At 44.4% G+C, this 15,265-nt stretch overlaps 1 protein-coding gene across 1 annotated transcript; it reads right to left on the bottom strand.

Annotated features, from left to right (window-relative positions):
- Window positions 1-9,513: 9,513 nt before the first annotated feature.
- Window positions 9,514-10,461, bottom strand: LOC119813080 (olfactory receptor 2V2). The gene has a single exon (XM_038328196.1). It carries the CDS (start codon window positions 10,459-10,461, stop codon window positions 9,514-9,516), a length of 948 nt encoding a protein of 315 aa, XP_038184124.1.
- Window positions 10,462-15,265: the final 4,804 nt, after the last annotated feature.

The following is a 15,265-nucleotide window of genomic DNA, read 5'->3' as shown; positions in this document are numbered from 1 at the left end:
CAGTAGCACCTTAAATCATGAGGACATCTCAGGTTCAGGTGTACCTTTGACAGCTCCCCACTCCACTTCCCTCTTTTTTGGCTCACCGGGGACAGGCTCCTTGCTCTGGCTTTTGAGGTCCTCACCACTGTAGCCCATCTGCTCTGGCTACTTGTGTTTTCCACTTCTTTCTAAAGTGCTCCCCCACACAACCATGAAGGCTCTGACAACTATAGCTAGTCCCGATTTATGATGGCTCCATGGGACAGCGGTGTGAGATGATCTGCACTCAGCAGAAGCGGAGCTGCAAGTGTTTGGTCCTTCTCCAGGATAGCCACACCTGGCGAAACCTTCTCAGGATGGTAGGAAGTCACAGCGGACCATGCTCTCAATCAGCCCTAGCATCTCGTGGTTGTTTGTACCGTCACCAGCAATTTCTTTGCTTAGAGATAGTTAACATTTTGCACGAGATAGCATACATTTTACTATATACCAAACTGTGTGTCAGACGATGTTACCCCAACTGCAAGCAAATAGATGCTAGCAAGTTAAGTAGGTTTGGCTTGGCTGTGTTAATCCATAGATTAAAGAGATGAAATTTGTTTGGTATAGTCTTTCCAGCTTACTAAAGGACATACCTTCAAGGTGTTGAAAAGCATTCATATTAGTTAGCAATGATAGTGACACAAATATCTCAGGAAAATGGCTTAAGGAAAAAGAGATTAATTGAGCTCTTGATTGGCAAGAAGCCAGGGATGCCTGGGTAGAGCAATTTAGCTCTTGGTTGCAGAAGTATGTCAGACTGTTAACATCATAGTGGACCAGAAAGTAGAAAAAGTGGGGCCAGAACCAGAGGCTGGCCTCTAACTTCAAATAGCCATCACTGGCTGGTGACTTCCTTCTACCAGCTAGGACCCACCTCTTAACGGTCCCCCACCTTCCAGAAATAACAACTGATGTGGAACTAGCTAGCACTCAAAGCATGAGACAGTGGGGGGGGACATTTCCATTTTAAGCCATAACAGCAATAAACAGGGCTTGGAATTGAGCTCAGTGGGAGAGTGTGCTCAGCATGCGGAAGGCCCTGTGTCCAACATGCATTATCAAAGTAACAGACAGAAACCACAAATTCCACTGAAATTAACAAACTCAGCTAACCTGCAGCAGACACCATTTTCTTTTTCTTTCGCAGCGTTAGACATTGGACACGGATCTTACAAATGCTGAGCAGATGCTCTACCCCAGTTCTGACGTCGTCTCCATTTAATAGATGAGACCATAGATGCTCAGAGAGACTGGGGAACCTGTCAAGACCAATAGAATGATCTGGACTCTGCTCTTCTCTTTTAACCTAACACTAGATATATGTCTCATGGCTAAGCTCAAATCTCTATGGAAATGTTTCTGGTTGTTTTATTGATAACAAACACTCATATTTCAGCAATAATAGTGAAGGAAATCCAAGCAGAACAATGTCTAAGATCACCTCTTAAAACAAAAACTAACCTGGGCATGGTGGTGTGTGCCTACAAACCCAGGGTTTGAACAGTACAAACACGAAGATCAGATCAAGGACATCCTGGCGACATAGTGACGATGGGGTTACATGAGACAACCCTCTCACACACAAAGAAAAGCCAACCCAAACCAACCAACCCAAGATACTGCTAGTGTCCAGACACACCTTGGCTCTGCCCCTTGGGAACCTGATACTCCTCTACATATGGCAAGTAGTTCCCTTTCTGTACACAAGTGCAAAGGTCCCTTTAAGAGACAAGCTCTGCCCACTCCTGATATCTCCCCTGGCCCACCACAGCCAAGGCAAGCAGGTCTTGGTCTCCCTCTTCTTTCCTCTATCTCTCCTTCCTTCCTCTCTCCCTCTCTGTCTGTCTGTCTCTGTCTCTGTGTCTGTCTCTTCCCTCCCTCCCCATGCCCTCCCAATACCTTCTTCTCAGTAAACTCCACACTCAAGCTCTCTCTGCATGGCGTATTCTGTCACCTGCTGTGGGCCTCACCCCACCCACCAAGGTTCCAACTTGCACCGTGTCTTAACAAATACAAAAATACACAACTTAAAACTAAGAAAATCAGAAGGTAAACAAGCTCAATGCTGGATCTCTTTCTGTCTAGCCTGGCTGGACTCTTGACCCTCTGCTGCCCCCATGTGGTTATGTGCTTTCTTAGCTGGTACAGCTAACGTGAGCAGCTGAATTCTTTTTTTTTTTCTCATTTTTTTATTCAAGATTTCCATCTCCTCCCCCTTCCCTTCCCTCCCTTCCACCCATACCCCCACTCCACCCCTCTCCAAAGACAAAGAACCATCAGGGTTCCCTTTACTATGTTAAGTCCAAGGTCCTCCCAGCTCCCCCTAAGTCCAGGAAGGTGAGCAACCAAACTGACAAGGCTCACAGTGAGCCCGTCCATGCTGTAGAGTTTATGTTCATTGCCATTGTCCTTGGTTTCTCAGTCCTCCTCCACCGTCAGCCACATTCAGAGAGTCCGGTTTGGTCCCCTGTTCCATCAGTCCCATTCCGACTGGACTTGGTGGTTTCCCGTTAGATCTGTCCCACCGTCTCAATGGGTAAACGCACTCCTCGCGGTCCTGGCTTCCTTGCTCATGATCTCCCTCCTTTTGCTCCTCATCAGGACCTTGAGAGCTCAGTCTGGTGCTCCTATGTGGGGCTCTGTCATTTTCTCCATCCAATGCCAGGTGAAGGTTCTATGGTGATATGCAAGATATTCATGAGTATAACAATAGGATCTGGACATTTCTGGCACCCTCTCCTCAGCTGCCCTAGGAACTAGCTGGGGTCGTCTTCCTGGACACCTGGGAACCCCTCTAGAGTCAAGTCTCTGCCAACCCTAGAATGGCTCCCTTAACTAAGATATATAATTCCTTATTCCCATATCCACCCTTCCTATAACCCAACCATCCTATTCCCCCAAGCTCTTCCCATCCTCCATAAACAATACTTTGTTTGCTCTCTTGAAATACCAGTGGCCTTGTCCTAGGTAAAGTGCCATCCACAGAGCAATGCCACTCTGCTTCCCACCTCAGTTAATGACAGGTCCGTCTGGCTGCAGGTTACCCCACTGGGCATACTCTAAAGGACTAACCTCTCTTCATTCGTTCATTCATTCATTCATTCATTCATTCATTCATTCCACCATCAGAAGTGTCTGCTGACCTAAAACACACCCATTCCTGACTCCTTTATGTCCGCTTCCTCCTCCCTGACATTAGCACCAGTGTTGCTACTCCTCATGATGGCAATGCTCCCTAACTGGCCTTAGCGTCTAAATAAAAAGTATTGAGTTATGTTGTGCATATACGGCATCTCTGGAATTCCTTGCTTCTTTGACCTTTCCATCATTGCATAGCCTGTCCCCAACCCCAGGCTACTGACAGTGAATCTATCTTTGTAGAAATAAAAGCTTCCCTATGAAAGGCTTTCCTCAGAAACGTCCCCCACCCAACCACCACCCAGACCACCTTCCTTCTCTTCCCCCATAATTCCCTCACATGCAATCTCCTTGTCCACCCCCCCCCCCCCCCCGGTTATCCCAACACTGCAAGCTGACGCCAGCTTCAAGGCCTTTACTCTCCAATGTTACATCGCCACAGAGGGCTTTTCCCAGACACACCCTGCCTTGTTAACTCATCTCCCCTTCACCCACTGAACCCCTCCCTCTTCCACTCTAGGTCTGTTTTCTGCCTTGCGTCCCACAGCAAACAATGCCCGTGCACAGGATGTTTTATTTGTGCTGGATGAGCTTTGCTGACTTCTGGTCTCCTAGTTGGAACTTATGTTTCCTGTTGCTGCCTCTTTTGCATACCCCAGGCTCTGAAAACAGTACCTGTGTTATGTTCCCAGCAAATACCCTTTGGACAAGTAATATTTCTATTATACAAAACAACCTCATGAAAATTGTGTCTCAGCTCAAAGGTCTCAACTCTACATGCTGGGTATAGGTGGTGGTTTTGTTTTCTTCCTTTGAACAAGATCATGTAAAAAGCCACTTCATTTCCCGCTGATCTTTGGAGAAAAACTATTCTCTGTCCCATATCCGAACTTTTTCTGGATCTCCACTTTCACCTCCCTTAGTCTGTGCCGTGCCTTCCTGCTGTACACAGTTCTTCAACTCAGTGACCACTGCTGGTCTCCTAAACAGAGAGAAAGAAGGCAGGCAAGCGTTAATATGGTTAAGGAAAGACAAGAATTAGGTCAAAGAGGAGGGTTACAGGAAATAACGGAAAATTACTCACTTCCCCACTACCCCCAACAACAGCAGAAGACAGTAATCACCACACTGGAGAGAGACAGACAATAGGAGGAAGGGGATATGCTGCTGCATAAATAGAAACTGAAAAATGGACCAGCCACTGGGATAGGAACTGCGGAGCTGGGATGGCATGACAGGAAAACTGTCCCTAACCTGTGGTTGGCTGTCCTGCAGAAAAACATGCTCAGCACAGACATCCCGTCGCGGGAGCTCGAGCTGAGCGTTAAAATGATCTCATTGTCCTTTTCTCATGCTCGCTCTTACTAGGTGAGAGGAGACAAGAAACAGCTGCTCCGTCTGATCCAATCTCCATCTTTAGTCTCCACTAACCCCTCATCCAAGGATGCCCATGTCGCTTAGGTAGAAAATGCCCTACCTCAGACTGCAGGGCTTAAAGAGACAAAAGCCTCCTCTGGCAGTGATGGGAACATCAAGGAAAGGAAGAATTCCTGAGGTGATGTGTATGCAAAATGTCACAATCTTATCATTGCACATTAAACACAGGTATGAAAACCACCATACTATACCTTGTAACACACCAGTTACAAAAAGGGAAGTGTGAGAGAAAGGAGACAGAAGTGTGGAAATGGCCCAGATCAGCTTCTACGTATCTACCCACTGAGTCCTGCCACCCGCCATAACACGCTTCTCTGTCACCTGAGCTACATACGGGAACTCTCACTGTCCACACCAGTGCTGACCACAGAGTGTAAGGGAGGAAGGTAGAACCCATGGCTCTCGTGAAAACCATAAATGGATTTCCTGGAACTGGAGCTCCCAAGCTGATGATGCAAGAGACCCAAAAGAAGAACTGGGGTCAATAGGGACACAGTAAGGAAACTGGTCAGGGCAAGTCCTCAGGGACCAACCAGAGCACAAAAATAGAGGAGTCTGTAGGGAAGTTTCTTTATATTACATCTGCTCTCAGCCCCCGTTTCGGCACATCCTCGGGAAGGGACATAAGAGAGTCTCCAACAGTGGCTTTCCCCTTTGAGCCCACACTGCATGACAGTACACACCTCTGCCTGTCTCATCAGGCAAGCCTACACCTGCGAGTTGCGAGTGATATACAGAGAACGGTTTGATATATTAATGGGGATCAAATATAGGTACTAGCTACACATGGGGGACTGAGGTAGGAGGATCGTAAGTTTCAAGCAAGCCAGGTCTACATAGCAAGTTCCTGGACAGCTTGAGCTACCAACAACACTGAAATCCAGCAAACAAAGTGCCAGTCTGGACACCATGCAGGGCATTTATAACCAGAGGGAGGGAATGCATCCACACCCACAAATGTCTGATGGAACGTGGGCCGTGAGACTCATCACAAACCCTGTGATCTATATCCGTTGGGTCAGGAGGCGTGCTTTTCATAGATTATAGCGCCCAGTCCCAGTCTGTAGTCATTGCTCCTGCCGCCACCCTCTATTCACGGCCCATTGTTTTTCACCCTAGAAGCACCCCAGACTTGACAATAGACTTTATGGTCAAAGTCTTAAATTTTTTGACATTATGTGTCACATATGTAAGTCCATCTTCTCATACATGTAAGTCCATGTCTGACCCCTTGACCTCTGCTTCCCAAGAACCTCTGCTCCTCCAGGCTTATGGGAGGGCAGGACCACCGGACAAATGTGAATGTGACAGATTCAACACCTGCTGTTGTGGAATTTCCAGCTTAGTTTCAGTGGAGCACAACAAATATGTCGCAACAAAATCCACCTGTGCAATGAACATATGCAAATAACAATAAGTGGTCTAATAATTTCATAACTGATATCAGTGTGCCTGATTGCAAACTTAGAAAACTATGAAGAAATAGCACAGAGGAAAAAATCTATATATCAGAGTATAGGAAAACTGAAGAATCAGGAACCACAGGTGTTGCATGCTTGGCCCATTTTTGCACACACTTAACATATTTTAGGGGTGAGGGAGATGGCTGCTCTTCTGGAAGACTTGGGTGTGGTTGCCAGCATCCACATGGAAGCACACAAACAGTCCAAAGGATCTGACACCTTTCTTAGGCACATACCTACAAGCAGGCAAACCACCCAAACGCATAAAAAGACAATAACCATTTGTTTCTATAATAAATGGCATGCACTGACTCTCCTTTTGGATCAGGTAGATCTGTTGTCTAGCAGCTGTAGTGCAAAGACTGTGTGTGGGGTGTGTGTGTGTGTGTGTGTGTGTGTGTGTGTGTGTGGTGACTACTAAGGCCAAGCGGGACGCTTCAAGAGAGCAGGGGAGCATCTCTCCCCTTCCCTCTTCCTGTTGGTCCTCATCCTCTTTCCAAATCGCCCCCAACCCAGTTTTTGAAAATCTGCATTTTTCAGACAGAAGAAAACATGCAGCTCATCTTTCTGAGTCTTTTTTTTTATTTCAATAGCTTTTATTTTATAAGAAACATTGTACAGTTAATTGAATTGTGTGCCTGGAAAAAAATACAAGTTTCTTGTGGTCCAAAAGTCCACAGATGTCTAGGGGCCAGAAGCTGATGCGTAGATTCCTGTCCATTGAAAATCTGGTCTGGAATGAAGGGTATGAGCTTGTGGTAGATCCCTGCTTGTGGTGGATCCCTGCATAGCATATCCAGGTCCTGGGTTTAAGACTCATGGTAGAGCTTTGTGTAGCATTTCTAGGTCCTGGGTTTAATACTCATTTACTGCAAACACAATAACAACAAACTGGCCTTTGTCCAGACAATGCAGTGGACACTTAGTATACACCCTAAAGGAGCAGATAAAATAGGAACACCCAAATTTACTCTAATGACTTAGATAAAGGTTAGGAGAATATTCTTTAATACTGTTTTTAAAGTATTTGCTTGTTTATTTTTAAACTGAGACAAATATCCCAGGCTATGCTGACCTTCCAATCCTCCAGTCTCCACCTCTCAGGTACTGGGATTACGGGCTGCACCACTCCACCCAGGTCTATGTGTATAGCAGGCAGGCATGCATGCATGCAGGCAGGCAGGCAAGCATTTTATTACCTGAGCTACATCCTCAGCCCAACTGAATTCTCCTTTTCTTGGTAGGAAAGAGCTGGGGGTCTCATGCATTGCAGGTTGGCCTTGAACTTGCTTTGTAACTAAGGATGATAATAAAAATTTGAATTCCCTGCCTCCACTCCAGGAGCCATAGGGTGACAGACATTTTTCATCATACCCAGTTTATAGCAGAAAATTTTTCAAAATTTAAAGTTTTTATTTATTGATCGAGTCTTGATAATCCCTAGAATCAAGCAGCTCTCTTGCCCCAGCCTCCTAGAAATCTGTACCACCACAGCCAGCGATATAAAACTTGTTAATGTGAATTCTTGTCTTCCTGGAAGAGGGATGAGTTAATTTTACAGGCTCAGTGCTTATGGATGGATGGTTTTGGTTGGTAAATAGCATGCATGTTTCGACATATGCACGCTACAAAGGAGATTTTAGTGTGCACTGGTTTAATCAGGGGCACCTCCTGGAAGAAGAGACTCTAATTAAACTTTGGACAAGGCAGGTGGTTGGGATAACAATGAGGAGAGATACCAGAAAGACATTTTGCACTAAAAACACTAAAATTAGTTTGGTGGATTGGGCACCACCTAGGAGGTGTCAGAAACAGGCCAATGGCTGAAGTTGTGCATACTTACACAGTGGAAATTCTGGCTGAAGTTGTGCACGCTTACACAGTGGAAATTCTGGCAGAAGTTGTGCACACTTACACAGTGGAAATTCTGGCAGAAGTTGTGCACACTTACACAGTGGAAATTCTGGCAGCTATTGGGTGAAGGAAGGCAGCTTTTATTTTCATAAATCCTTGGGGACTTCCTTTGACAATTAGGGCTCCAGGGAAAGGAAGCCCCCTACAAAGTTCGGTGAAATAACCATGTTCTCTACAAAATGTTTGTTTTGAGAAGTTAGCTCAGTTGGCTGTCTAGTATCAAGTCCCCATGGCAACTCTCTCTCTGCCGCTCTCTTTCTCCTTCTCTTTCTCCCTCTCTTTGTCTCTGTCTCTGCCCCCTCACCAATGCTAGGGTTGAGTTCAGCACCCCACACATGCTAAGCAGACATGCTACCAAAGAGCTACACCTCAGCCAATCCCCTCCTTTAAAATTGTACTTATTAATACATAACCAAAGCCTGAGACCGGCAAGCATTTTCCTGTGACTTAGTAAAACTTCCAGAACTCAATTAGAACCCCCCACTTTGCTCTCTGTTGTCAATAAGATAATTGGATTTCCATGAAAAGATTATTTTATTGCAAATGTGGGCAAACAACTGATGCCCGGCTCAGCAAGATGGAAGCGAGTCCTATTTTATAATTTTATTTTATTTCAATTATCTTATAATTGAAAAGTAAATGACAGCGAAGAAAAGTTTAAATTTTACTATGTGTTACTGGAGGGGAAACATGTTATTCTAAGCAGTCAAAAGGATGGGGCAGGAGTCCTCTAGCACTCGAACAGTTGAGGTCACCTTGAGCATCATACTGAGATTCAACCTCAAACGAAGGAAAGAAGTCAAGAGCAAATAAAAGCAAAAATGCTAGATCGTGGCATTTTTGCTATAGGACTGTATGCATCCATTGCTCCTGTACATACTTTCTCTGTTCCACATAAACAATATGAAAATAAACCTGCCTTTACCTTGTTGCTCCTGAGTAGCAAAACGTTCCATTTTTATTCCTTGAAGCAGTCTTCCTAAGGTTTCACAGTATAAAGACGAGGCATCCCTAAAAAGAACGCCAGAGTTTTTTTAATGCCATCTACAAGATTTTTCATTTATGCCACTCATGGAAGGATCTACTATGTAAATAACAGGCCAGTGAAAGCTTCATAAACAAATAAGGTACATGGCACAGTTCATGATTAGAGAAAAATGATCACATGTGGTCCAGTGCCTGGAACATAAACTCTGAACGAATGGTTAACATTAGTAAGAAGGGTTATGTCTTCTGGGAAGGGGAACATTCTAACGTTAACAGATAAGTAATACAATCTCAATGTTCTGGTACCCAGTGCTTGAGTTAACAGAGCCTTCCATTCTCTATCGTATATTTAGAAACAATTCTGCAAAAGAAGGAGGGGAAACCCCATTGATCACACAGTTAGTTAGTACTGGTTTAGGGTTTATAAAGTCTTTTCCAAGATAGCAGTTGTCATGCACCTTGTTGTTAGTGATTAAACTGAATCTCACAGAGAGGGGATTGTTTACTGGTCACCACACAGCCACGAAGTGACAGAGCCCAGCTCCAGAGCTCAGTGCTGGCTGCCAATCCTGCAGTGGTCCAGCCCTTTCTGCAGTGCTCCTAACACATCCCGATTCCTCAAGCTGTAAATGAGGGGGTTGAGCATAGGCGTAAGGACTGTATAGAAGATAGAGACCTCCTTGTCCTGCCGTGGGGTCCGGTAACGCCTCGGCCTTAGGTAGATGAACATGGCTGCCCCGTAGAAGAAGGAGACAGCTGTCAGATGGGAGGAACAGGTGGCTAGAGCCTTTCTTCGGGACTGAACAGACACCATACGGAGCACGGTTCCTAGGATGCGAGCATAGGAGGCTACAATGATGGAGAATGGGAAGAGCAGCATGAAGACACAGCAAGCAAATCCCACCTTCTCAAATAGGGACATGTCCGCACAGGCCAGCTTCAACAAGGAAAGCATCTCACAGAAGAAGTGGTCCACCTCCCTCAGGCTGCAATAGGGGAAGGTCATTACCACCACCATCTGCACCAGGCCATCTACTATACCAAAGGCCCAAGAGCTCCCAACAATCTGAAGACAGACCTTCTGATTCATGAGGACAGGGTAATGAAGTGGGTGGCTAATGGCCACATAGCGATCATAAGCCATGAGTCCCAGCAAGAGCCCTTCAGACCCCACAAGGCAGACAAAAAGTCCAATTTGTATGCCACATCCTACAAAGGAGATGGACTTCCTACCAGACAGGAAGTTGGCTGCCATCTTTGGCACATTGGTGCAGACCAACATGAGATCCATGAGGGAGAGCTGACTGAGGAAGAAGTACATGGGAGTATGAAGCCGGGAGTCAGTGTAGATGAGGAGGATGAGGAGAACATTCCCACAGAGCGCCACTGTGAAGACCAGCATGACCACAGAGAAAAGAAGAAGATCAGCTGGACTGTGGGAGAAGATGCCCAAGAGGATAAAGTCATCTGTGGATGACTGGTTCAGCCACATCACCATGCTCAGTTGCCGTACCAGACCATCTGAAAACATGAACAAAGACATATTTACCTCTGATGTTTCTGATACCTCTGTCCTTTCCAACCTCTGATGTTTTTCTCTCTGACTTACACGCACGCACGCGCGTGCGCACACACTCACACACACACACACACACACACACACACACACACACACAGAGAGAGAGAGAGAGAGAAACACACTTTCTCTCCTTCTTTATCTCTGTACTAAACGTTCTACCAGGGGTCTCAAGCATGCTAGATAAGCATTTTACACTCTCAAACTGGAGAAGCTCTTATAAGAGAGCCAGTGACATTATCCAATTTTATATAAACAAACACAAATAGAATGAAATTATGTCTTTTTTAAAAAAGCAATATTGGTGATGTTTATGAAAATACTGAACCTCAGGGGAAACAAAAGAACAAATTTTCTGGGTGTGCTGGTATAGATCTATCATCTCAGCAATTCACGAGGCTGAGACAGGAGGATTATGAGTTCGAGGCCACTCTGGGTTCTGTAATGATTACACTCTGCCTTAAAAAAAATACCATCAAACAACAACAAAGCAATAAATAATTACAAACAGTTGAGTGAACGATCCTGACTGCAGCTTTTAAAATTAGTTTCATACTCTGACCGTTTTCACATTGTCCTCCCCTCAATGGCATTTCCAAGAATTTTTTTTGTGTTTAAGAAAATATTTACTTTGACTCACAATTTGCACTATAAAAATGTGGAACCTTTTCCCAATCAGTTTGTACCTATGCTTCCAATTGTTCTTGAATGTTTATTTTGAACTTCACTATTAGGTATTATTTTCCCTTTTTCTTATTGCTTTATTATTATTATTTACTCATTTTTTTCAGGTAGCGCCTCACCATATAGCTCAGGCTGGTTTCACACTCTTAATTCTCCAGCCCATCTCTCTGTTGGTGGGAACACAAGGCTGTTGCACTACAACAAGGAATTTTCAGGCACATTTATGGTTCTGCCTGTAACACAGTCATGCAATATTTCCCTTTTAATTTTGTATTAGCTGTCCAACAGTGAATAACACATAGCTCCAAGACTTAGCAACTTAAATAAAACACACTAAGAAACGTTAGTTATATCACAGTTTCTGTGGGCCAGTGGCCCTAGTACAGCTTAGCTAAGTGCCCTTTATAGTGTAGAGGCCATCATGTGGCTATTGTCAGACTGTTGGCCAGATACCCTCCTGCCAAGGCATGACCAGAATAGACTCTACTCCAAGATCACTCATGCAACTCTTGGCAGCTTTTGTTCCCTCTTCACATGGCACCTCACTGGAAGCTAACATCTCCAAAGATAAAACATCCGAAAGGTGAGAGCCAACGTTCCCTTGCTGGAAGTTGAAGTCTCCTGTGAACTAAAGTGAGAAGTGGCACCTAATTAGTTCTGCTGCTTCCAAACCACTAGATCCAAGGCACTAAATCCAACTAGCACTTTGGCAAGGGACCACACAAGGCCATCGACACTAGCGAATGGAGGATCAATAGGGACCATAGCCTACCACTGGGTCTCAAGAGACAGTTTCAGGTCCTTGTTGTTGGTGTAATAAGGTGACTTCCAATGAGCTTGAGCCAGGAATCTTGTCACTCAGGATAGATGGAGATTTTCACTGACCTAGAGCTAAGACTCAACTATTTTGAGACCATGAATGTGCCTTCGTTCTTCAGACAGGCTGTAGCTGCTAAAATGTTACAATCAGCTGTTGCTTTCTATATTGTCAGGTCCATCATTCCACTTGACTTTGCAGTGGTTCAGTATTCAAACAGATGTTCTTTACACAAGGACACATGCTCTGAAGAAATGCCTCCATTGCCTTGCATGAGGAAATGTGGACCCAGAGCCTTTGACTCTATGGTATAGACCCTTTACATCACATCAGGTTATGACTGGGAAAACATATTCTGAGAGAACAAGTTAACCTCTCTGGGAGAAGTTAACAATGAGAAAACCCAATTGTCTTTCTCTTATTTTTTTTGGCACATTTGAAAGTCTTCTGGTACAAACAACTAACTCCTAACATTTGTAAATACTCTTATTAATTTTTAAGAGCAGAATTGGTTTCCTATGAGACAAAATGCTCATAAGAGGTGAACATAACACAGTTTATGATAAGTAAGTCTTCTTGTTACTTCACTGGGATAGATTTCTAAGTATAGGTGAACATTAATGCACATGTTCGATTCTTCCAGACTCAGGACAAATCCTCGTAATGATGACAGTGAGTTTGAGATATAGGAGTAAGAAAGTACGACTGCCTGTACGACAGGAAGTAGCTGCTCTTCACAAATCTGATCTCCTTCCCTAGCCACATCAACCTCTGAGCCAGGCTGTGGATGTTTATACCATCCTGGGAACTCTATTTCAGACAGTGTGCCTCAGATGAACTGCCTCTTCTCACGAGGAGAAAGTTGACAAAATAACAAATATTTGAGGTGGTGGATATGCCACCTCCAGATGACCCACAGATCACTGAATCTCAAACATGTCTCTTGAGTCTCATCCCAGTTGAGATTCATCTCCTGCCCTGGAATAGACCAATCACTGCTAGTAACCTTTTGAATAGGCCAATCCAATAAGTTGGAAAACAACCTTCAGGTCCCCCCCCCCCTTGTGTCTGTGGCTTTTTGCTTTAAAAGATATTTGCATTTGAAATGAAAAATAAATGCAATTGCATTTCTTTATGGTATTATGAACAGAACCCATTAAGCTTTTGCTCTATCCCTACATCCTGGAAAGTACTGTCTCTCCTCTCTCCTCTCCTCTTCTCTTCTCTCCTCTCCTCTTCTCTCCTCTTCTCTTCTCTCCTCTCCTCTCCTCTTCTCTCTTCTCTTGTCCTCTCTTCTCTCCTCTTTGCCTCTCCTTTCATTAAAATAAGAGGATATTCAACAATGAGCCCTTAATAGAAGCAGACAAGAAAAGGAAGAGGATATGCAAATATATAAATAGAAAGGGGAAAATGAACCAACGTCCGGTAATAGGGATTACAAAAGAGAAAGTGTCGTGTGTGTGTGTGTGTGTGTGTGTGTGTGTGTGTGTGTGTGTGTGTGAGGGGGGGGTTGTGCATCTGAGACTACTCACCTTTTGTTGGGTTTCCTGTAGGAAAAACAAATTCAACACAGATACCCAGTGGAGGAACTTCTACCAAAATAATTTCATTGTGATTTTCTTGTGTTTGCATTTACTAGATGAAAGAGGACAGGAAGTAGCTGCTCTTCACAAATCTGATCTTCTTCCCCAGCCACATCAACCTCTGAGCCAGGCTGTGGATGTTTATACCATCCTGGGAACTCTATTTCAGACAGTGTGTCTCAGATGAACTGCCTCTTCTCACGAGGAGAAAGTTGATAAAATAACAAATATTTGAAGTGGTGGATATGCCAATTTCCACAATCTAATCATTAGACATTGCATATATTGAGATATTATACTCAATCCCTTAAATATGTGTAACTATTATGCATCAAAGCAAAGGAAGAAAGAAGGAGAGAGTAGACTGAGTTAATGAGATGGTGGTGATGGAGCGGGACCAGCACCTGAGAACTGGAGGCTGCTCACTGATGGCTGCCTGACCCCCTCTCTAACCTGTCTTGCAGAACTTCTTTGTATTGTCCATGCAGGAGCTTAATGCAAAGACTGAGTTTAGGAACTCTCATGGGAGCCCACAAATGCCCGCTCCAGAACCAGAGTCCCCAAGCTTACAATTAAAGCCAACCAAAGAGGGAGCTTGGAGACCATAACAGGGGCAAGGCCAGTGGGGACAGAAAAAAAAGCTACCAGAGTTTCCACTTTGTGGACCAGCCAGCGCTCAGGAATATAGAAATTTAGGGCTAGTCTCTTTGTGTTCTATCACAGTATCCTTCTGGCCCCAAAGAGGTCTTGATAAGACCTCTAGCTATGGCTATCACCTCAGGTCCTTCCTGCAATTACTGTCCAAACTTGCCCTTTCTCTGCCTGCACAAAGTCAACCCATGTCTACTGATTTTCCACGATATGTAGAGATTTTGATGAGATATCGTACTTGAGTCAAATGTGAGCACTGGCTAGGTGCAGTGGTCCATATTGCGATCCCAGCACTCAGAAGGCTGAGGCAAAAGGATAGAAAGTTCAAAACCAGCTTGAGGTACTATCTTAGTCACTGTTTATTTCCTTGAAGAGATGCCATGACCAAGGCAACTCTTATAAAGGAAGCTATCTAATTGAGTGCGTTCTTACAGTTCCAGAGGCTTAGTCCATTATCATCATAGTAGAAAGCTTGAGAGCAGCAAACGCCAAGCTGGAAAAGTAGATGAGAGCTATATCCTGATCCAAAGGCAGAGATACAGAAAACCTGGACATGGTGTGGGCTTTTGAAACCTCAAAGCCCACCTTCAGTGATACACTTCATCCAGCAAGGCCACACCTACTCCAGCAAGGCCACACCTCCTAACCCTTCTAATCCCTCTCAGGTAATGTCACTCTCTGGTGATTAAGCATTCAAATATATGAGGCTATAAGGCCATTCTTATTCAAACAACCACAGAGGCTCTGGGGGAAGAAAAGAAAAGAAGACAAAAAGGTAGACACTGAACACAAGCCTGACCCTGAGGGATTTATAGACTAGAGGGAAGAGAAGAACCACAGCCATACTCACAAAGTCATGCATAGCATCTGCCCTTTATGCTAGGATGTTTTAGAATATGTATTCATACTGTGATTATACACACACATAATAGCACAAATAATAAAAACCCAGAGACATATGTTAGGGTTCAAGCTGAAGATCATCAAAGCA

The sequence above is a fragment of the Arvicola amphibius genome, chromosome 4 (assembly GCF_903992535.2).
Source record: "Arvicola amphibius chromosome 4, mArvAmp1.2, whole genome shotgun sequence".
Lineage (NCBI taxonomy): Eukaryota > Metazoa > Chordata > Mammalia > Rodentia > Cricetidae > Arvicola > Arvicola amphibius.
Note: the sequence above shows the minus strand (reverse complement) of the source record. Positions and strands in the feature narration are given on the sequence as shown.